General features: G+C 40.7%; 1 protein-coding gene across 2 annotated transcripts in view; it reads right to left on the bottom strand.

Moving 5' to 3' along the window:
- jade2 (jade family PHD finger 2) overlaps positions 1–24,292 on the bottom strand; it is a 157,952-nt gene that overhangs the window by 119,550 nt on the left and 14,110 nt on the right. For both annotated transcript variants that reach the window (XM_069510390.1, XM_020085390.2), the window contains exons 2-3: positions 13,817–13,880; positions 8,757–8,842 (exon numbers count right to left, since the gene is read on the bottom strand). In XM_069510390.1, the coding sequence (XP_069366491.1) occupies positions 8,757–8,842; positions 13,817–13,880 (150 nt within the window). The remainder of the gene's footprint in view (positions 1–8,756; positions 8,843–13,816; positions 13,881–24,292) is intronic.

Raw genomic sequence — 24,292 nt, 5'->3', positions numbered from 1 at the left:
CTGCTCAATAGATGCTGTGCTTTTACTCTGCAGTTCCCAGGTGTGAGCGTGTGTAAAAATGTGAATTTGAGGCAAGATGATTCAGAGAGAGGGCAAACATGCTCAGCAAACCTCCCCTCAATAAATGACTGTTAAAAAAACTGGGTCACTGACAAGAAAGAGTGAAGGAGACTTAAGACGCAGGAGGGATAAGCCAATTTCCCCCCACAGAGGCTGATGCAAATATCATTCTTGCGTGTGGCAGGCTCCGGCACATGATCTGGTAAAATGGCAAGCAGAGGCTGTGGGGAGATGTGACCCAGTTTTTGAGATGCGTGGCTGAAGAAAAAAAAACAAACAACCAAAACAACTACATGATTAATGCTGCTCCGCCCCGTCTGCGTCTGCTGCAACTTGAGTCAGTTGTCGTGAATTTCATCTGTAGAGCTGACTAAATGGAAGTCTGTCTGTCGCTGCAGGTTCAGAAGCTCAGCAGCTTTGCATCAAGAAGAGATTTCAAGCAAAAAACATCAAAAAAGACAGAATACGGCAGATCAACAGTCTGAATATCAAACTGTCTGATCTGTAGCTCGTTTGAATCGACCTGCAGTGTCAGCTGGAGGGTTTCTGCCACATACAACTATATTTTCAGTCAGTTTTTATTTACTCTTGTAAACTGCTCTGATGTTCCATCATCCACCCATTAGATGCCGTGTTAAGCCCAAATTAAATAGTACAGCTGCTTTCAGACATGCACTGGCCTCCAGAAATTTTCCAGAGGGGCAGTATGTGAGAACACAAATGAATCCATATATTTTCTTGATCTTGTCTTGCCAGCCCAGAGTGAAATATCTGGAGATTGTCCGAGTGAGCGTGAGAATAGAGGAAAATTCACAGCGAGTGAATTGGCATGTCGATGACGTTTCTAACATACGGACATGAAACTGGAGGAATATCTCCGGATGAAAAAGAGGTGTCATACACGTAGAGCGAAAACAGATGTCAACTTGGAAAGCCAAAAAGATTCAAGAGTTTTTAGTGATAAGGTCCAACACTGTGTTGATGTGTTGTGAAGAAAAACTTGGAATTTATACATCAAGTCCCGCCTCCTGCATGATTTACACTGGCGCCACCCCCTCGCCTGAATAATCCAAACACTTTCCTGTTCGTGACACGTGATCGTGTCTGACTGTTAAAATCTCCTGTTCTTCGTATGTGAAAGACAAACTCCCAAAAATGTCCAAACCCATTGTCCATATATTCTCAGGAGCTCATATCTGAAAACGGTTGAAGATGAGTGATAGTTGTTGGTCTGCAGAGTCTTGTGAGCTAAGTCCATATTAACACCCACTCTAACACTTAAACAGTTCTGAGGCGTCTGAAGTAACCACCAGTCATTAAAGCATCAATTTCTAACAGGAATAAATCCACTGTCAGACTCTTGCAGTGTAAATAATCAGTCTGTGATTCTCAGTCATTTACAATACAGTACTTCACTTTTTCAACCCTAGGTCTCACCTGCTCCTACTACAGGCTTTTCTGACTTTCACCGCTGAATGTCAAAGTTCATGGTCCAGATAGATGCGTTGTGGCTTTTGCTTAACAGTCTTTAGCTTTGCAGTCGACCACCATTAAAATCTGAGTGGCTCTTTCTTCAGAATCAAAAGTTACGGGTTAGGGGTTAGTATAAAGTATTTTCTTTCTAATGAAACTAAAGTATAACTTGCTCCATGTTCCTTATTTAACACAGGCACCACAGGACTTCTAATATCCCTCCTCTAAAATGACACATAGACTAAAATAACCACTTATTACTACTTTATTGTTTATCTTTGAGTGACTCTAATACTCTGTCGTACCGAGTGGTTGTATGTAGACGTTATTTCAATGTGAAGAAAATCATATCTAAGAGTTCTAGGATAATCTTCCATCAAAGTCATGTGTTGCACGGTGTTTCAGAACTTCTCGATTTGCCACCGTCCTTGAAAACTGTGTGTGTGTGTGTGTGTGTGTGTGTGTGTGTGTGTGTGTGTGTGTGTGTGTGTGTGTGTGTGTGTGTGTGTGTGTGTGTGTGTGTGTTTGTGTGTCAGCAGCAGGGGCATGCAGAGTTGGCTGCTTTTGGGAGGTGATAATGACACAAAAACACTTTGAACAGCACAGATACTGAAACCTGCACAGATGAAACAACCACTCTGAAGCACAGTAAAGAAAAACAAGAGCGATGTGGAAAAAGTGTTTCTGTGCAACAGTTTTAATATTCCAGAGCTTTACTCTTTGGTGTCCCTCAATTAACAGCGTCCTTTCCTGATGATCTCACTCTTTTCATTTCTGTCACACACTGCGACGCTCTTTTTTTCCCCCCTCTTTCTCAATTTATTTCTCACATGCACCATTCGCCTGCCATCTCCATTTCTCCTGTGGATTTCCTCAGCCCACAAGGTACAGTATCCAATGCTTTGATGTGCAGCCATGAACCAGTCACACATGACTGCAAATACAGTATGTGGAAATATGCAAATGTGGAAATATGGGCGTTCTACCCATGAAATACAAACACTGACACACATATACTCACAGACAGGTGATGACTAACCAGAAAACAAACACACAAATGATGAAGAGCAATGATACACGCAGACAGGAATAAGAAATAAATGTTCATGGGTACACAATTATTAATTTCCCTCTGTAGTCAACACACACACACATGCACGCAGGCGGCATCTGATTTATGTTTTTCCCAAGAAGTTTTCTGGCCAGTGAGTCGACCACAAACATCAGAGCTCATAGACAGAGGATGACAAGTGAAACATTTTAGGCCACAACTAAATTACATCACTCATGAACATTTAACAACTTTCATTAGTTTGTTTTCTTGATTACAGATGTTTTACTAAAAAGACACAATACTAAGATCTAACTGTTTTTCACCAGAGTGCAGAAAGTAAAACATCTATATCTTACATAGAATATGAGAATGTGATCGTGTGACCATCAGTGGAATCCATTTACAGGTGAACCAGGTGAGCCCTCTCTGCAGGTGCACTGGACTGTTGTGTAATTAAAGGGCGAAACAATGACTTTATGTATCTTTCATACTCCTGGGTAAGAGTTTTATCAGTAATCAATCATCTTAAAGAGCAGGAATCACTGATATGTTAATAAAACAAAGAAGCTGTTTCATGTTAAACTGCTTTGGTTTGATTGTTCTTTAGGTTGAACCACACGAGTTTGAGGTTTATAAGGAAACATGATTTAAATGGAGGCCATGTGTTCATGAAACTACTACTTAAGGAAAGGACACAATCACCTAAACTCTGGTATTTGATGTACATTTACCAATTCATCATTTCTTCCACCCCCCCATTTATATTAATATAATCATCATTTATTCTTCCATCTATGTTTTTTCACTTCTTCACCCATCTTTATTGATGCACCCGTTTCTGTAAATCTACATTCATCACCACCTGCAGACATCATTCCGTACCATCACTGCTCCCTAAACCATATTCTCACCATCTCTGCTGAAATATCCTGTTTTCAACGAGCTTCACAATGCCCTTTTTGTTTGGCTTCTTCTGTTCAGAATTGAGCACCTGGCAGGTGAGCAAGAGGAGCAATACTGACAGTTTAATAAAAATTGTTGGTTTGCTCTGTGTGTGTGTGTGTGTGTGTGTGTGTGTGTGTGTGTGTGTGTGTGTGTGTGTGTGTGTGTGTGTGTGTGTGTGTGTGCATGCACATATCTAGCTGTTTGCATCTAGTTGCCATGGAACTTCACAGCTGTTTCTAGCAAACCCTAATGAGCTACAGCAGCTGCTAGTCTGCTAGGACACACACACACACACACACACACACACACACACACACACACACACACACACTTATATCTGTACACATGATTACTTAAGGATGAGAGCTTGAAATTTCCTGCATGGACGCTGGCACTAAAGAAACAAGTTTCCACACAGCAGAGGGTATCGTCGCTTTGACAGTGATCCGCCTATAACATCTGCACATCTGGATGAAAACCCAGCTGCCTGGGAACAATGACTCTCAGCTTCACATAAAAGTTGTTAAAACCACTTGAGAATGGTTCACAGAACTCGCCAATGTCCCGAGGAAATTTTCCAGTGTCTTAATTTGATTGCAATATTCCTCTGACAACTGCGAGCAATAAGGCAGAAGACGATCAGGAGCCAGTCGACAACCTTCCTTCAGTTGGCTGCTGTTCTGAAGTTTGGCACTGAATTCTGGCTTTTGAAAAAACAGAAGTGAATGGGAAAGCCTGGGAACCAACTGTAACCAGGCTTACTTTAAAAACAACTCCATCTTCTACAGATTATACAGATAGCCACTGATATCATCCAGAGTTAAACCCATTCATAAAGGTATTATTTTGTCAGATTGATTCTATATTTTCTTGACCAATATATATACATAAAATATAAAGATAAACGTGGTTACAAACAAGAATAATGAAAAACGTCCTTGTTATTGAAGATGTAAACATAACACAATTAGAATGGTTCTCAGTAGAGCGCACGTCTCCTCCAAGCCCACCAACATTCCCCTAAATTCAATCAAGCTGGATGAAATTGCATAAACTCATAGAAATCAAACAGATCTCTTCATTATTACTTGAGAAATGAACAAAAATGTTGCAGCATCTGCCAATGTTAAAGAGTGGGAAAGAAAATCCATAGACAATAACTACACAACAACTCACTTCCACTGAGTCAAAGCTGAATAAACACTGTGTACATGACAAAATGGACTAAAAACCAACACAACATGCACATTGCGATGTTTTTTCATTCATCTGTGTAGGTTTCTGGTTTACTTTTCCAGGCCCTGCAGCTGCACCTCTCTTACACACTACATGCACACTTGACTTGCACCTTCACGCACACATACAGTTACATTCTGTACACAATGATGCTACAGATAGTGTTTCACACCTGCTCAGCCATCATCTTCTTTGGCAACCCCCGTCAATACCACTTCCTTCCTCCCATGGTGCATTGTGTGTGGCTCCCAATAACACTTCTTCAGCGACTTCCTCTTCTATGCTTCATCACAATTAAGATCCTCACTTATTAAGATACTTGTGTTTTTCAACAACAGAACAGAAATGATTGGGACAGCGAGATGCCTTAAACTAGTAACTATCACTGTGATTTCATGTCAGTGTGGGTTCTATTATTCAGGGATTTCAGCAAATGAACACAATACACTATGGCTTAGAAGATTCAGACTTTGCTAGTCAAGGGAGAATTTCTACAACTAAAAACCACTATTATCGAAAGCCAGTGGTAAAGACTGACTTGCTTCAACACCATTTAAATGGTAAAAAAAAAAAATTATTTCTCAGTCTGAAGCAGATAAAACCATAAAGGAAGAAACCAAGAGAGCTTGAATCTTCAGCTTTTATTGTAAATCATTGCTTTTGCCGCAATGTTCATTAACATAAAAAAAATCATATAATTGAAATGAAAGTCATATTTGGTTTCCAAGGCAAAAACAATGATTTGCAAAAAAATTCTCTAAATGTTTTGGTTCTCAAATGGTTTTATTTCATGTTTCCACCTGATTCAGAGGCAGAGAAATTAAAGAAAATTGTAAACATCAAATGCTTCAGGGTCAGAGTCCATTTTCAAACAATGCTTACGTTTTCAACAGTTGTTTAGAGGATGCCTTTGGTCTTGATGGTGGTGACGCAGTTAATGCACTTGCTGTACATGACTGTGCATTCACTTGCTTTTTCTGTTTTCTTTCCTCTTTTTTATGGTTCTCAACTGCGGCCCATATACTCATCAACCACAAAAACAAATATGTGCTCTATGCATGTGCACTGCATGTCATCATGACTTCCTGTTTGTGTACAGAACATTTTTCAATCTCCCAAATCTCAGTTCTCATCTGAAATGAGATAAAAGCGGCTTTACAAAAAAGGAAGCGTTTGACCATGTCCTTCCTCCGCTAAGTTAAGCCCTTAAACCACTTCTAAGAAAAGTCAGAGCTGGAGTGAAAGACCCGCAGCGACACATTTTTAGAAGAGAGCTACATTGTCATTACAAGTCCACAGTGTTTACCATTCGCCACACCTCCATTTAGCAAGGGCGAGAATCATTCCATAAACTTGTGACCCACTGTTCAATCACGGATGATTTTTTACAGTGTTAAATATTACCCTCTTTGACTTTCCTTTGGTTTTTGTTTCCAATTTTGACTTTCAGTGATGTTTGGCTGCTAATGTCCAATTCTGTAAACTTTACTTCAAATACTCTACAAGATCTGCCATCAATGAAATCAGTCAATAAATGGTAATATTATGGATTCATGGGTGAGTGTGTGTGGAAATCCTGCGAACCAGACCATCAGCCAAGTTAAAGACCTGCTGAAATTTTTACAGAGCAGTGTGAAGGAATCAACCAATGAAACCTGTGGACTACTATTCTTGCTGATCAACTAGTTCAACACTAAATGCCACATGTAAATGTGACATTTAACATTTGTCATTGTTTCTCTATCTTATCTGTTGAATTTATCTACTGCTTAGATACGAAGAAAGACCTGTTTTTCCCTTTTTAATCGGTCAGGTCAAACTAAGACTGCACAAACAGCTCCAGCTAAGTATTGTCTGTAAAAAACACATGGGTGACATTTAATCATAGCCTTTGTCCTGTAAAACTTACAAATTGCCTCAGGACACCTCACACACGGACGACACTTAGCAACACCTCTGGATGAAGTGCTGACACGTAGTCAATTGGTTTTTGATTTAACTGGTATTCTGGCTGAAGGACAGTTTCTGTGTCACTTCTACAACATGTTGACAGACGAGGAGTTGCCCTGAAGGAATATGAGCAGTTACTTAATTAACATACAAATAGACAAAGAGTCCTAACTACACATGGGGTTAAAAGTGCTTATACATGTCCCTCTCTCTGTTGCCCAGGGCCCACTGCCTCACAAATGAAGATGTGTCTGTCTTCTCCATGTCCCAAAGCCATTCATGAGCTCTCCAGTGTACACGTAGAAAATAATAGAATTAGTTGAGTCAAGAATTTAAAAAAGTTACTCAAATCCTGCCAACTGTCACACCTCCACACATGGTCAGTCACTGAAGCAAACACTCCTGTTCCAGTGTTAAAAATGTGGGTCAAACGCTGCCAACAAGCAATTTGTGTGAAGCCTCCAAACTGTGAAACAAGTGAACAAACTAAACTAAGCCAAGCTGCCAACCTGGAGAACCAATGCTCCAGTTATAGTCAAAAATAAAGTCCCCAGGAAACTGGAAACTTTAAAATCTGTCGCTTCTGTCCAGGAGCACTAAGACAAATGCCAGCCACCTTTGTATATTCAACGACTTAGAGCTTTTCCTGATACCAGTTCAAATGCAGCTCCAACACTGAACTTTTCTGTCAGATGTCATTCGCCCTGTTTTCTTTGCATGACCTTTCCCGTCACTCACTGCTTCCAGAAAAGCAGAAAAACATCATCCTTCACAGAAGAGCGGGGCACTACGGAGTGAGGCGAGGAGGCAGCTTCATGAAAGGGAACGTGGCCCCTGGCTTTTTCAGCTGAGGCCCGGGTCAGAGCGGAGAGCTACAGTAGTAATTACTGAGAGACTGATTGCTGACAGGACCTTCCAACAGCCTGTGGTTAAGTGGATGGAGCTGAGGGGGAGGAAGCTTCAAATGCACAGGAATGACAGACGCTCCGCTGATGACTTGTACTCCGGGGTGGTTCAGGGGCATGCATGCCATTTCGCTTTACTCATTCTCCTTTCAGAAGTTACATAAAACCAAATCATTTGAGCGTGTCTTACACTTATGAGACTTTTTGAAATTTTTTTGGAGGAAGGATCATAGTAGAAATGAGAGTAAATTACTCACTAAGATGGCATTCGTTCATTTTGTAGAAAGATCTTAGTTTTAAGTGTCTCATTAAACACCTTCAGAATTTGAGAAGTGTTTTTCGAGGCTGTTACCACCTGTCTTTTATTTATTTTAAATCAGCGCTGCTAATTTCTGAGACGATGTAATTTGTTCCAAGTTATTTTTGGAGTGAAACGCTTCAAAACAGCAAGTTGTCCTTAAACAGATTTGAAGCCACTTCACTGACAGAGTGGGAGGGATGTGTGATTGTGGCAGGCAAAGCATCGCCACAACTGGTACGGCGCACTGTTTTTCCAACTGCGTTATGCCCGCTTTTTCCCCAGGGTGGTCATTTGAGAGCCCCTGGGAACGTTCGTCATGACCATATGGATGTTCTAACCTGGTATTTTAGCAAACCAATCTGTCCCGTCCATCCGCCTGGTTGATTTAGCTGTTGTGACGGAGATGGCTGTATTTGCACTGGACAGTCTTTGTTCCAGTCAAACACTGATACATAGCTGCAGTGGCTGGAACGCTGCTTGATAGTCTTTAAACTAGGTAGAGAGTCAGTTTTGAGTTTCTCAATATCATCTTCTCAAGGACAGTGATTCTGTTTTTGCACATGTTGTGATAGGCAGGCTTTTATTATTTCAACCTAGTAGCAACTGAGCTACATTTCACAAACCAGGATCAAAGAAGACACAAAACATTTCAGCAAATTGGACAAGCAGAGAAAATGTTGGCATCTGACCAACGGCCACAACAAATATCTGTCAGCAGCCACACTGAAGTGGAGAAAAACTGTGAGCTTGTCATGGCCGAACAAGAGGCTGTGTTTCATTAAGCTCACTGTATCTGCCTGAGTCACTGACCCAAGCTGCCACAATAACTTACCTCTGATGGTTTCTTGTGCTGGTGGCGAACCCATGTGCTGCTGGTGCCCGTATTCTTGGATGACCTGGACCATGAGGTCACCTGACCTGGAACAATAAAAGTAGACCACAATGATCACTGCAATTTATACAAACAAATATCTTTTTACATTATGCTCGGTGTTCTTGCGTTTAGTGTCAAATTTGTCTAATCTGACCCTTTCTTCCACAAGCTCGTGCCACAGTTGTTCAGACAAAGTGTTTCAAATCTTCTGGAGCAGAACACAAAGAGAACGTAATCTGTGTTTAATTTGTCAAGAATGAGCATTCATGAGTGTAAATGCTGATTTGAAGTGAGGAAAATGAAGAACAGGGCTTTGGCTGGAGATCAAGACTTCTTGTACACGGCAAGCGCTCAAATTCACCACTTTATTGTCCCGTTGGAGGAATCTGTTTTGCAGAAAGGGTTTGCAGAATGAATATAAGAAGAACACTCTATCTTGGATTTGGTAAATCATTACAGAACAAAAAGCTGCTCATCAAGCTCAAGTTTTTAAATAAGCACATGGGTTAGTTTGAGCGTTAATAGAGAAGAAACCAAAAAACAACATCCGTGGCATTACAATCACTCCAAGTCAGACCTTTAATTGAAGCAGACTGATGATGATCTATTAAGGGGTGTAATAAGTAATGACAGTATAAATAGCCTCTAGTTAAGCAGTTAGTCCACTGTGGTCCTTTACAACCTCATTAATACAGAATTTAATGGCAATTAAACTGACAATGGCGCCAATATCCCACCCACTGCTTCAATCAGAGGCCCTGTATGTGTTTTTCTGTGCCCATGTATGTGAGTGATGCTATGGAGAGAAGAGCGGGAATGTGCGTAATATCATTCACGCTGTCATTCTATATTATTTTAAAACCTCTGCAGCAGATAAAGCCAAAAGCTCAATTCCATCTGTGCACTGTGAAGGAGGCGCCCATTAAAATTGCATCACATTCGTAATTAAATTACATCACAATGGCATAATGGAAAACAAATTTGCCAACACTGTGCAATATAGCACATTGTAACCATGACTGTGTGCGTGCAGGCTGCCTCCCACTCAACATATTTCCCTCGCCACCACAGGAGAACTGCCACCGCGCTAATTTTACTTGTGACGTCTGAACAACTAACAGCGCCGAGGGCAGAGCTGCTGTCAGGCTTGTCTTCGCAATTAACGAATCCCTCTCCCGACACACACACACACACAAACACACAGTATATAAGGCTGCTAACAAGTACATGTATTTGCGAGATATGAATGTTCATATTCACCCCAAATTTTGCCCAAAATCACTCACTCTCCATTTCATTTGTTGTACAGTTTTATATACTCACCATTACACACACATATAAACACACAAGTTCACTGCCACAGCATGACAGGAAATATGACTTGACAGCCATGAGTGGGTAACAATTCCAAATTATTCCTCCGCTCAGCTGCTCTCAGTTAGACCGGTAGCGGATTTTAAAAGACAGATATGATATATTACTAAAGATTTGAGGAGAAAAACCTGACCTCTATTCTGAGTGGTGTCCTCCAAAGTGTACCACCGTACAGACTGTAGTGGGATGATGTGTTGCAGACTCTCGTCGGTGCAATAACAAACACATCAAAATCCAAATGCTGACACAGTGAGAGTGGCGGTGGCATTTTTAAACACATCTCAATTTGTAAAGCTCAACACTGGGAGAGTTTGGAGTGATGTGTTAGACAGCAGCGCTCTGCACTGCCATCATCAAAACACCACAGAGACTCAAGACAATCTCTGCCAACAAGCTGTGTGTGTGTGTGTGTGTGTGTGGGTGCGTGCATGCATTCGGTAAAAAAATACTAGGACTGTGTGCTAATCCGCAGGACATTTATGAGTATTCTCAAGCATCTGCACTCCGCTCGTGTGTGTGTGTCTGTGTTCGTGTGTGTGTGTTATATCCACACGCCCCACGTGAGGCAGCTGCACCACCGCTGTGGCCAGATAACCAAACGGGTTGGAAGTTACCATTGCGGCCGTGTGTTAATTAAAAGCCCTGCTTGGTGCACGGCATCCAAAATTATCATGGGCATCCTTCAATTAGAAACCTGATAACCTCCAGTCAACAGATGCACTCGTAGCCCACACAGCACTGGCCAGGGGAAGCTAACGGCTAACTGCTAATTACATGACCGACAGTATGGCCTTCGGCACAGGGCGGCTCAGTCAGGTCTAAAAAAACAGGCTGTTCAAAGTGTTGTAAAATACTTTATACACGCAGACCTGTGACCAAGTAACAGTTAAGCGTGTGCGAGGTTGTTTCTACCTCTGGTGGCCCTGCTGCAGTAAACAGGGGCTTTTATTTCAAGTTTACATGACTGCAATTAAATTGAACTAGATCAAATTAGCTGAAAGTTTCTTCTCATTTTACTTCACTCTGTCTTATATAGGCTTTTTGTGTATATAAAAAGGCCTGTAAAGTTTAAAAGCCCAAAAGGAGCTCCTCTACCACACTGCTCCTGAAACTCCTCATCAGTAGTCCACACCATCAGAGGACGGTCACACATACAAAACAGTATCATCAACAAACCTTCACCTCCCATTCACATCCAATCTGTACAAGCGATGAGGTGAGTAAAACTTTTGCTTCCTGTGCAAATCTCAGGGTGGCATCGCATTGAGGTGAACTTTGGTGAACTTTGACCGGCTGCATTTCCTTTGCATGTGTGTGACCTGGCCCTCGTCATCTTGTATATTTGCATACATGACTCTGGGATAAGATCGTTTTCCGACTATCGTCTGAAAGTGGCTGACCAATCACAACAGACTGAGCTTTATTGGGAGAGGGGCCTTAAAGAGACTGTTAAAACATATGATATTTAAAAGAGCTGAGACATTCCACATCATGACAGCTTTAATTTGAGAAACGGATTTGACCCTGACAAAATAACATTGGGTTCAATTTGATTTTATAATGTCACAGTAGATTGAATTCTTTAACTATTCGAGGAAGAGAATAGCAGATGGAAATATTCTATTAAAACACTGCAAAAAACGTTTCAATGTTGAAATGTAACACTCGTTAATAAAGAGGCAGATTAAGCCACTGTGCTTTCGTTTTTTATTTTACACAACCAAACATAAAGTGAGGTCTACTCAACAGTTTGTTTTCCATCTCACTGATGTATTTCATTTCCTGTCTATGCTGACCTAACAGTGTCATGGGAACAGCCAAACAATTATATTTGCGTGTTATTGTAAAATGCAGGCCACAAAATGCCAAGTAATAGTCACGTTTAGCTGCCAAAAGCCAAGAAGTATGATTTTTAGAATTAATTCAAATCTGCTGGCTGTCTTCAGTGACTAAATCTTCAGGTTTTGATGAGAGTAATCATCTCCGAGAGCCAAGAGCACTTGTGTAGGAACACTGTGCTGCCGTTTAAAGACAGTTTATTATCAGATGATTTTCCAGCAGACACTGCCAGTGACGGTTATGTGTTAAACCGGCCAGATGTTCCCACCATCATGCGGTGTAGCTCTTAATGTCTGACTGTCAAGCTCAGTGGTTGTTTGAGTCTGGGTCATGACTGTGGGTATATCTGCAGATCCATCTGTCATCTCATATCTGTTTATTAGTCAGCATATTTACTGCATGCTAGAAAGGAAAGCACCCAAAATAGGTTTACTAAGAAAAGGCCACACTGAAAGAAAGATTTTGGATCCAGTGAATTTGCAGCCACAATCTGTGTGATATGAGCAGCTCATGAAGCGGTCACCTCTGAGACTGTGTCTGAGACTGCCACAATCCAAACATGGAGAGTTCAGTAAATAACAGTGTGACCTTCCTAAAGATTTACTCAGCTGCTACCGATAAAATCAATCTTCAGGTCTAATTGTTATATCAATAACGTAAGTGTTGAAGATACTTTATGGGAAAACTACATTTACTGCCCTGGGATTGCATGCCTCCAACAACCAGTGCAGTTTCATTCCACATATAAATAGTTTCCAGAGTCATATGAGATCCCGTTGACATTTGACCACTGAAATCTAATCAGTTGATCTTTGAGTCCAAGTGACAACTGGTCAAAATTTGAAGAAATGTCCTTAAGACAGATTTGAGATATCATGTTCAAGAGGCCAAAACGATATTTAGTGAGGCGACCAAAATCTAATCAGTTAACCCGTGAGTTTAAGTGAATATTTGTGCCCAATTTGCAATTATCTTGAGGCTTTCTCAAGATAATGCATTCACAAGGCAAAAAAGGTTCTTTAGGGGTCACAGTGAACTTGATCTTTGACCTACAAATTCTGACCATATCATTTTGGAGTTCACCTTTGACCACCAAACCCCAACTGGAAAACACAATGCCTCCGGGCAGTGGCTGTCACCAACATGGAAACATAAAAAATCTAGAGGGCTGATTGATCTATCGATGACATAAGAGTTGAACATATGGGAGATGATGAATATGTTCAACAAAACAACAAACAAACAACAGCAACAGGTGGAGACAATGTGTTCGACTGATGTTTGACTACAGAGCGAAAGTAAATGCAGCCAAACGCACACATTTTATATGTCTTAGCCAAAGAGAGCAGAGCGCGGCCGCAGTCTGTGGTGATTTCACAGAAACTCATCGTCAACTAACACACCACAACTCCACACCACCTGTTTGTTTTTACAATTTGAAAAAACGTAGATTCTGTGTCCATGCAGCTTCACTGATAAGACCGATTCTATGTGGTTTTGTACTTATTTTCATAATTAAACAGAAACTGGAGACAGATCACGGCTGCATATTCATTTTCATACTGTTTTCTGGAAGAGGAAGTCTTAATGAGCAGAGGAGACAATGACCGTGACACTGGTCGAAAGTCTATATGGAGAACAAATGAATATGTGAAATACCCTGACCATAAAATCTGTGAGTTCAATGTTCAGCAGCAGCACAAGAACTCACTTTACTGACACTTACCAGTTTCCCTCTCTCTTTAACACACACACACACACACTCCCTCCCTCCCTCCCTCACCCTGACTCTCTCCCCAACTTACTGTCTGTGGTGTCAGAGTCATTGCTGCTCGTTGAGTATTTTCTCCTCTTCTTCTCGCTCTCCATCTGTCAGGGAGGGAGGGAGGGTGGAATGGGGGCAAGAGAGAGAGGGAGAGAAAAATGACGAGTTAGAAGATGTTCACCATGAAAACACAAGTGTTAATGAAATAATGCGCTGATGGCACCAATCTGTCAGAGGTTCCAGCAGGCAGCCCGCCAGAATAAACTGAATTGATCGCCATTACATATTAACGCTTCAGACTCACAGGGAAGCTCACAACGATACAGTTGTTCTGTTCCTTCACATACAGTGGGAGTCCTTGTACAAGTCGAATGTGAACTCATCCTGCATTAGAGCTGTATTCACTGGAAGCTATTGTGCAAGTCCCCTTTTTATCCATCTGCTGCATTACTGTTGCTGCTTCGGTCTATTTTATAACAGACGACAAATGAATCAAACTCCAGCTTCTCTCAACCAGCTAATAACTCAGACACTGTTTGAAGCGCTAAGCAGCAAACAAAAGCGTTTTTTATAAAAAGGGACATAAAGAAATCTACTTGTAGGGCGAGGACATTTTTTTAATAGCCTCATTTCATTTATTTGCCATCTAATACTGAGAAAAACGGACAAAACTGCTTGTTCTACAATCCAGCTGAACTGTACAGAATTTAATTTGTGTAAACTGTGTGCAACGTTTTTTTCGTACAGGCTAAAGTGACTTGTAAAGTTTTCACTCACAAAAATACTTTTATGAAGAACAGAAATATAAACATTTGAGCTTATCTAAATGCTGTTTCATGAGGCAATGCATAACCTGAATTTGCATTTGACAATCAGGCACTGCTAAGTTCTTTATATTTTAATAATATAAAGAACTTGTACTGCCATTAATCATGATGAATGAAAGGTTGAATATAAATAAGTTATTGATTGTCTCCAATTATATAGGTTATAAATGTTATCGATACACGGTAGGTATTAGATCATGTCTATACAGTTTATAGGATGCAGAGATACATTAAAAAAGGCATTTTCAACAAAGCATGAATTCATATCCTGACTTCAGTGACTTCATGCACGACATCACTTATAATATGATAATTTATGATGGGGAATTTCCCCCATGTTTCCTCTTATCTGACAGTAACACGCAGAGAAACTTATTCATCACCAGAATGAACAGCAGAAGATTGTAAGGAAGCAAACATGGACGTAAACAAAGCAGTTATTTTCAAACTCTGCTTTGCAAATGTGTAATGAGAGAGTAATAAACATTAGATAGACTTTAAAATTACGCACTTTGCATTTTGATGAGCAAAACTGAATGCAAACGTAACACAGTTCAGTCAAAATAAAGCATCTACTGAATTGCCAGCCACATTTCTATGAATGAGACTCCATCAACGACCTTCTCAGGTGAAGAACATCAGGAGGTTAGGAGGATTTATAGAAAGTGATGCCTATTGAAAAGAAAATGTTTCTGAAGTAAGTTAAATGCCACGTGGAAAACCCCAAAACAGTAGTTCCTCACTTAACTTGCACTTAATTAAACTTTGTATTACACTTTTTTTCCCCCAAATGTGACAACGAGGTGTCTAGAAGTGTTGCACAGAGAATGCAATTTCACTTTGGTTCACAGACAGCAGAAAGCAAATTTTTATTGCGGAGGATGAGTTTCACTTCAGAGACAGAGAGAAGAGAGGAGGAAACTGACCGGAGAGGTGGGAAGCAAAGATGAGGAGCGGCTGTTTAGCATATAGATACCAAGAGAGTGTCTGATTCAATTTTGTGTCCAGAAAGGGATAGAGACAGTGAGACAGGGCAGTTGAGACTGAACAAACAAAGGAGATGTTAAGAGCAAAGAGCGGTCCAAGAACAAGTCAGAGAGACAAAGAGGGAACATCAGAAAAAGAGGACAGAGAGCGTCAGAGAGAAAAGGGTCGGAAATAAATCAAAGAGGAACTGTCAGGAAAAAGCTTGTTAGAAGGCACATATGGGACAAAAAACAGATTAGAGATGAGAAAGATGGACCTGGGTGAAGAGAAAGATGTAGAAACAGAGGCCTGACCGACTTATTTTCACATATGTTTGGAAAATAACACCATTACAATAATTGTTGCAATATCATTTTATCCCATAGCAATAAAACGTGAGTTCCGTATTGTTTTATTGAAGTCTTTGTCAATTTCTACCCATAAAGAATAATTCAAAACCCTGGCAAGGTGTTTAGAGATCAGCATCAGAAATGCCTCTGTCGAAAATGCCGGGTATCGGTGAGCACGTCGATCTATGTAGTGATCCGATACCTCGTCTTTAATAGCTTCACCTAGATAAAATGAATCGGTATTAAGGGAAAAATTGTATCAGAACATCTCTTCTCAACATCAGACTAAACTTGAAAAAAATAATGATTTGACATTCATCATCAAAAATTATTGGTATTGACTTATATGAACATTTTTATCAGGGTAAATATTTTGCCCATATTTTCACTCAAGAAAAAAAGACTAATCCGCACTTAAACGTACATAATATAACTTCAGCCACTAGGGGGTCTCTCAAAGGAAACAGGAATACCCTGATCATAACACAACTGAATAAACAGCCAGGAGCAATGACACACACCCGTTATCATGATCACCACAATTCTGGATTATGATTCAACATGGAACTAATCTTACTTGCAAAAACTTGGAGGTTTATTATAATAAAGTGCCCCTGAATAGGATTAAAGTAATAAAAAAAAAAACATGTCAAGGATGCAAAAAAGTGCAGCCTGAGGAAATGTTTAATCTCTTGTCCTGGTCGCTTGAGGGACAAACAAAGAAAAATATGTTGAGTGCGACTAAAAATAGGGAAAAGGAGGGTGAGAGTCTATCATGAGATTGTAAACCTAAAGACGCTGCAGCAGATAGAGTCAAAAAGTCAAAAGGAGGTTTGGGCGTACTGCTACACTGAGGTAGGAATTCCAGAAGAGGAGGTAGAGGAGGTGGGTTACAATCTTCAGCGTGGGGAACTGAGATTTATGTGGCCGTAAAACTGGGCTATTCCCTCGTATCTGGGGCTCTTCCAGTACCCCGGCCTTGGTGTGCTTGCCCCGCACACAGTTAACAACTCTGACATTTATGCTGACAGAACAACACAAGCGCTTCTTCGCCCTACCTCGCACTATTTCCATTCCCAAGTCCTGCCATCATACACTCTCAACTCTTTTCATCCTACCCCCATCCAGTCCTCCCCATCTTACACTAACAGGGACACAGAGAGTCCGTTGAATAAGGTTAAGTACATTATTGACTCTCTCTGCCTTGCTCGATTTTCTCTCTCTCTGTCTTTCTACCTCTTCCCATCTGTCTAGCTCTACCTCGTCGTCCTTCGAGGAGATTGGTTAAGTACATCATTGACTTCCTCCAGCTCTGTCTGTCTGACTTTAAGTCTGCACGCTTGGATCAGTCTCAGGGTTTCCCCTCGCCTATTAAACTCTGAGGCGACCCACTTAAACCACACTCAGGGTTAGTTTTTTTTGTTTAAGCAGCCCAGTCATTCTTATTCCTGACCACCCAAAGGAAAATGTGAACACAAAGTGAAAACTTGACATGACATCTTTTACGGATTCTTTACAGCAGTTTCCTGAATGAGTCTGTTAAAATAATTTCCAACAACAAAAGGGAGTTTTGTGGCAGAAACACAGGCGACGAAAACACAAGAAGCTTTGGTGTGTGATTCAACCGACTGAGCATAAAAATGTTCATCTGAAATATTCACTCAGGTGTCGGCCACAATAGTCTGTATTTATACCTGTGGCTGCAACTGCGGAGGGTTATTTCTCATGATTAGTTCAACAGAGCGGGAGCCCCATCCATCAACACGACATCGTTGATTTGTTGCATCAGATGTAAGAAACTCTCCTATCTTAAATCAGGTTTATGAAAACCATATATCACGACCTGTGAGGCATTTTAATGCTTCAGAAATGCCGTAAAAATGAATGCTTTAGTTTGTCAGACAAGCAATTTTAACTCCTCGAGATCCTCAGTGGCTGTGAGGGTAAGATTTGTCTCTTTTCTGCAACAGTGTTTCCTGGTTGCCTTACAAACGCCATCAAATATCTGAAAGAGCTTGAGGGTGGGAAACCTCTGGAGTCGCCGACAGACTGCACGACAGAGTTGCTGGTTGGTCAGGTGGTTGGTTGTGTGAAGTTGGAGGGAACAAGAGCATGAACTTCACACCAGTGTCAAGTCATTACAAGGAAAGTTTCTCACCCAGCACCTTTGCAGGTTTATTAGCATCTTGTGGCCCAGCCGGCAGATAACACGCGCAGTGATGATGTCAACGGTCAGACCCCAGACCAACAACGAAAGCTAACAGAGAAGAGCAACGCCAACCTGGCAAAAACAAAAGATGCACACTGTACTGCTGTCTCCAGAGCAATGGTCAGGCATTGTCAGGTGTAATAGTTCTCAGTTTCCTAAAGTCACAGACATGTTGGCGTTGGAAAAACAGAAGAGCGAATGATCAAATTCATGCCAGGTTTTTTACAAGAGGTTTTGCAACAGGCTCTACCAGGAGGCTTCTGCTCATAGGAAGTTAGGTTGACTCATCATATACTCAGGGCTTGGTTGTGTAAGGATCATACCTCTGCCAACGCCCAACTGTACCCTTATGAAAACCCATTTAATTCACTAGATCTGGTTCTGCACCAAATTACAAGACTCATAATGTTAAAGAAATTTAAAAATTATTCCTGGATTCGCACCAAAAATGTCTTCTTCTCTGACCCATACCACATCCTTCCACCAAGTTTTGTGTAATCCTGCTATCTAACAAAACAGACAGACAAACACAACCACCTTAGCTGGGTAAACAACAGGAAGCTGGTGTTGCAACGTCAGAATTGGTGGTATTTGATCCAGACTAACTTTTACCACAGGCGTGATAACTCAACTTCTAATTCGCTGATTCACATGTGTTACATGTACAGGCTGCACTTTAAGCAGAGGAGGCAGCACGTTGAGGTATCATGGTTCTGTATTGTGTTGCAAGATTGTGGACATTTCTATTGTGGTTTTTCTCTAGCTTTCAGAATTGTTACCACTAGACGACAGCCAGGCCTCAATGATTCTCTCTATAATCTTGTTTTTTGTTTGTTGTTGTTTTTATGACAACAGTTGGGGAGTCATTTTGATTCTGGTTGCATTGGCTGCACCACTTTTGGTTCTGCTCTCAGCGTTTTGGCTGTAAAGCACTTCTACGGTATTCTAAAAGCGCTACTTTCGAGCAGTAGCCAAAATACTTGGCTGATTGTACACTTAGTCAGAAGGGAAAATTGAAGTACAATGATTATAATGATTTTCTCTCTGTGCTGCACCATTTGTTTTGCATTGCTTCCACTTTTCTTGCTGTTTTGACCAGAGTGGGGAAACCACCACCAGCTGCTCTGGATAATTTGCTTAAAATCTACCAGCAACTTTCACAAAGAAAATTCACAATGATCCTATTTTTCTGTGTAGTTGCAATGATTACTGATAATTGTGTTTCTATTATACTTTAAGGCTGTTAGTTTAAAAAGAGAAACTTTATTCTGACTGATTGATTACATCCAATTTCAGCTTTTACTGGCTGGGGTTCAGTGTCTCTGTGACATGCAGCCGTCATGGGGCCCGAACCTGTAATTATGAGCTGACAGGACAGTCTCTCCAACTCCTTGCTCTGGTGGCAGCCCCACATTTCTGAAAGTGTGTGTAAGGGGAGAAACCAGTGGCCGGTTAAAGTGAAAGAACTGACGGTAATTGGAAATGTCACTGTATCTCCTTAAAAATCCCCCTCCTTAAAATCCCCCTCCCTCTCTCTTTTGGAGCCGGATCACCTACGGCCTGAGGAAGACTAACAGCTCAGCAACTGCCAAGAAAAGTCCCTAAGTTCATTTTCTCCATCACTCTGTCTCACTTATTTCCTCTCTCCACCTGATATCCTTCCACTCTATCCACATCCTTAGTTACCAGGTCGACCGTATGTCTCTCTGTCTCTCTCTCTCATGCAGTACACACAACTCCATCTCAATCAGTCCAGTGAACCAGAGCCCAGACTTCAGATTGAGATATTTCTTATTCTCAGGAGAGATGGGAGTAGTTGAAGGAGAAAAGTCTCACAAATGTGCAACTTCATCTCAATCAGTCAACCAGATTCCCAGTTTTGTACCAAGGACTACTTTAATTCAAGAGGACAGAAGGAAAAGAAAGAGGGCACAAAGAAAAACAAGGAAAGAAAGGGATGAACTACACTAAAATGGTTTCAATGTTATATACTCAATACTTTAGACTGAATTAACCCTACTCCCAACTAGATTTACAATGCAGGTTAAAATTCTCCAAAGGAGTTTATGGTCTTAATCTGTGGCTTCAAGTCATCTTCAATAAAACATCGTTTTGAAAAGTATGCTCCAATTTAGAGTGAAATAGATGATAAAGCACAATCTGCATTGAGGCAGGGACACCATGCAGGTTCCAGGTGTAGGTGGGCGTGCAGTGTCCTCAAGCTCTCAGTCAGGCTCTGGTTTAACTACTTCTGGTTTAGAACAAAACCATGATGGCACTGGACAAAGTGCCAAACAATTGAGGTGTTGGAAAAGTCGGTTACACTATGATAGGCTAGAATTTAAAAAACACTACAGTATAAACAGTGTTTTCCAGATCAAGTATTAGTTATTGACCACTTTCCATCGCCTCTATTTAATGCTCCAAAAAGAAAGCAATAGAAAATTCTCAATAGAATAGACAACATTTCATATAGTAATGTTTTCCCTGTATGGAAGACGCTGGTGGGTCAGTACTGATGTCCCACACAGTGGGGTCTCAGTCTAACCTGAGAGGCCAGGACAGTAGAGATGATGAGTTATAGAGAAAGCCTATTACAATGTTACCCCTGCACCTACCCCAAGGCCAGGGCAACACAAAGCACTCATAAGGGACAAATCCAAGTATCCTCACATAAAAAGTACAACCACCATTGGGTGGATGGCAGTGCATGTATTGTCGAGTAAAGCTTTAATGTCCCGGAGTGGTAATTTGGCTTAAAGACAGGAGTCAATAACAGTAAACATAAAAAGAACACAATGATGTGACTTGTCACCAAAGCCATAAGGAAAAACAGCCAGAGAAAAGAAGCCAGGAAGCACAAGAGCACAAACAGTAGAAGGCCAAACCACATTTTATCTCAAAAGCCAATAGCGAATGGAATAAAAGAGCTCACACTGTATCAATGTGTCACATCAACAGAGGTAAAAACCTGCTTCGATGGAAGCATATTAAACTCAACTGTGTAGCAGGGTATTTGGATTCCAGTAAAATGATGAGATGATGATTGTATCTCAAAAGCTTTCTGCAGTTGCCTAATGCAACTTACAGCCCTTTTCACACCGGATAAAAAACTAACACCCACCAACATCTGGATTTTGTCTTGAGTGGAGAAGGAAACAATCATCTTTCATTCCCAGGTCAGATGAGTTTGCAGTAGCAAAGGGTATTTATGAGCTCCAGCTACAATCAGCAGTGAGGGAAACATAACACCCGACTGGACATGAAAACTTTCTACACTTCTCCAGGCACCATGCTATGATGTACGTCATAAAGGCAATGAAAGCTTCCTGCCTTTGTCAGCTACTTCTGAGACTTTTCCAGCTCAGCCATAAAAAAAATGTGTGCCCATCCAGGCAACACTGATCAGTTGCCAGTGATTTTTAAGAGGCTTAAGTGAAATGTATACAACTTAACTACAATAAAGTCACTGTCCTCCATGGCACTTAATGTTTACAACCCATTTTCCAGCAGGTTTGTGGAGTCAACACAGGATTGACACCAATGTCCCAGGGAAAAATTCACAGATCTTAATAAAAACAAAACTATCAATCGATGACTGTATGCACTTTTGTGCGGCGTGATAGAATTTAAGGGGACTGTATATGTTCCATTAAAGTTATATACGTATGTAAGGTTGTACAACAGTACTGTATAATAATTCACTGATGCTTTGTATCATTGTGATTTGCTACTAAATTATACAGTTTCATCCCATCATTTAAACCTAATTTATCACACTAAGAGCTGGAACTGGTTACGTAATCAACAGAAAATTATTTAACATTTCCGATAATTAAAAGTCTCATTTAACTCATTTATAAGCGAAATTGCAAAAAGTTCACTGATTTCAATTTTCTGTGTTGTATTTTGCTGCCTTATCACACTATTGGTTTTTGTTGCATTATGATCTCACACTGTACCAGCACTGTCTACACCTGCACTTTGTCAGCGCTGAGCAGGAAAATAGCTGGAGGCAACCAGCTGTCGAAGTCAATGAAACCATGTTGTACGAGTGAGAGAATACAATCAGATAGAACTAAATACAACAGTATCATGAAATCATGTGGTTATTGATGTAGCTGAACAATGTTGACCAATAAATAACCAGTCTCCTGGCTGAACAAAGGAAAAAAATGAAGTTTGGAAACGAGCAGAGAGAACTGAGGATGAACCAGACATTTAGAAATCAATACAGGTGAAAAGACAGAGATCATGAGTCAAAAGAAAAAACTGGATATCTCAACAGTTGGAGGCAGAAAGATGAGTTAAACAGATGAAGCATCTGTTCAACTCCACACAAACAAAATTACACATCAACAGGCTAATATACAGAATATAGAACATACAACCACATATTGAAAAAAAAAAAACCACACACAAATATGAGTCACCCCTAACTTCCTACATCCTGCTGTAATCACCATACTATATTAAACCCCAGCAGCTTTGCTAATGAGCCCATTAATTTAAATAATTCGCTAATGGGTGTGAATATGAACTCTATGTCTTAATGCAACGATGAAAAAGTGGTTGAAGAAAATGTGTTTTTCCTTGTTAACATGGAAATCTAATAAGAGGAACCTGCAATGCAAGTATAAAAGATGTTTAATGTTATGTGCTTTATGCTCCAAGTGTAAACACAGTCAGACAGACGCCAAGATGGGGACAGAACATCCTGCTTAGCATGTGATTGTGGTTGTGGGGTATAAAAATAGACGCACACAGACATATACAATCTATACAGAAATAAACAGACATAGCATATTCAAACATTTACACACTGAAACTGTAATTACCAACTGCTCCATGACCAGGCTACATTACATTAAAAAACTGTGACCTCCTTTTCTTGAATGGCTGTGCACAGCGGCCCTGTTCACACCTAGCATCGAAGTGCATTCTCAGGTGATCCGATTACAAGAGGACACTAGAGATTTTCCAATACATTCAATCTGAAAGGCCTCCGATGCTGCCAAAAATCCAGAGTCAGTCATCGGCATCGCAAATCTATGTCTCAATCCAGTGCCATGTCTTTAAAGAATATTAGCTTCACCTAGATAAAACTGCAATTTTCTTTTCCCGGAAATCCCTCTTGGCCATTTTAAAACTGGCAAGTACTTTTTTTTCTGGCGAAGAAAATGTGATTTCTGTACAAAGTTAGCAAGAGCTCGCAAAAATTTCAACAAATATTCACGCTGGACAGTCCCACAATGTCAATGGTGACGTGTACTGTATGCAAGAGCTCAGTTTCGAGGGATGGTACTAGCTTTGCCAATTAACAGAAACACTGGCAATTTCATAAAGCATTTGAAAAGGGACCTGAGCCAGGCCACACAATTACAGCAATCACCACTTCTACACAGGTTTAGAAGCATGCAGCTCTTAAAATATGTTTTAAGTTGTTGTTCTAAAATGCACTGGTATCTGATCTGTGCTCAGTGTCAGTGGACATGCAAAGCGCAGATATCAGAATCTGTATTGAGAAGGGAAAAATGGTATGGTAACAACTTTAAATACACCAGTTCACACCCACCATCAGAACGTGTCTTCACATGGCCCTCGACTCAAGTGACCACACGCCTCTAATGCGTCCTCACATTTTGAATAACTGAGCTGTCAAAGTGAGCTCAGACCCAGGAGGGATGTTAATGCCAGCACCAGAGAACATAAACACACACGCATATACAAACAACAGAGGAAATGGCCAACAGCATGGCTGGGTAATAGATTTATCAAAAGTTTATGATGGTTCAAATGTAAACATGAGCCAAGAACAGGAGATTTATTCTTTAAACTCAACTCATATGTCATGTGTTTATACCACTATCATCACTTTAATTACAGAAATTAACAGAAATAAACAGCAAGTTTTGATTGACATGCCCCAACATGGTGGGAAAGTGTTGGAAAGCATAAATATCAAAAACTCAAACCTGAAATTCAAACCTGTCTGCAAGTACACAAGCTGCCTCAGGTTCTGACAGCCAACTCTCATTTTCATGCTGGTGTAAGCCACACTATTTTCTGTGGATAGTTTACTGTCAGCACAAAACATTTACAATAAGACAAACAGCGAGCAAGGTGACTAATGCATGCTGGGAAAGCAGAGTCGCCTGGGGAGC

The sequence above is a fragment of the Paralichthys olivaceus genome, chromosome 15, assembly GCF_024713975.1.
Source record: "Paralichthys olivaceus isolate ysfri-2021 chromosome 15, ASM2471397v2, whole genome shotgun sequence".
NCBI classification, from domain to species: domain Eukaryota; kingdom Metazoa; phylum Chordata; class Actinopteri; order Pleuronectiformes; family Paralichthyidae; genus Paralichthys; species Paralichthys olivaceus.
Note: the sequence above shows the minus strand (reverse complement) of the source record. Positions and strands in the feature narration are given on the sequence as shown.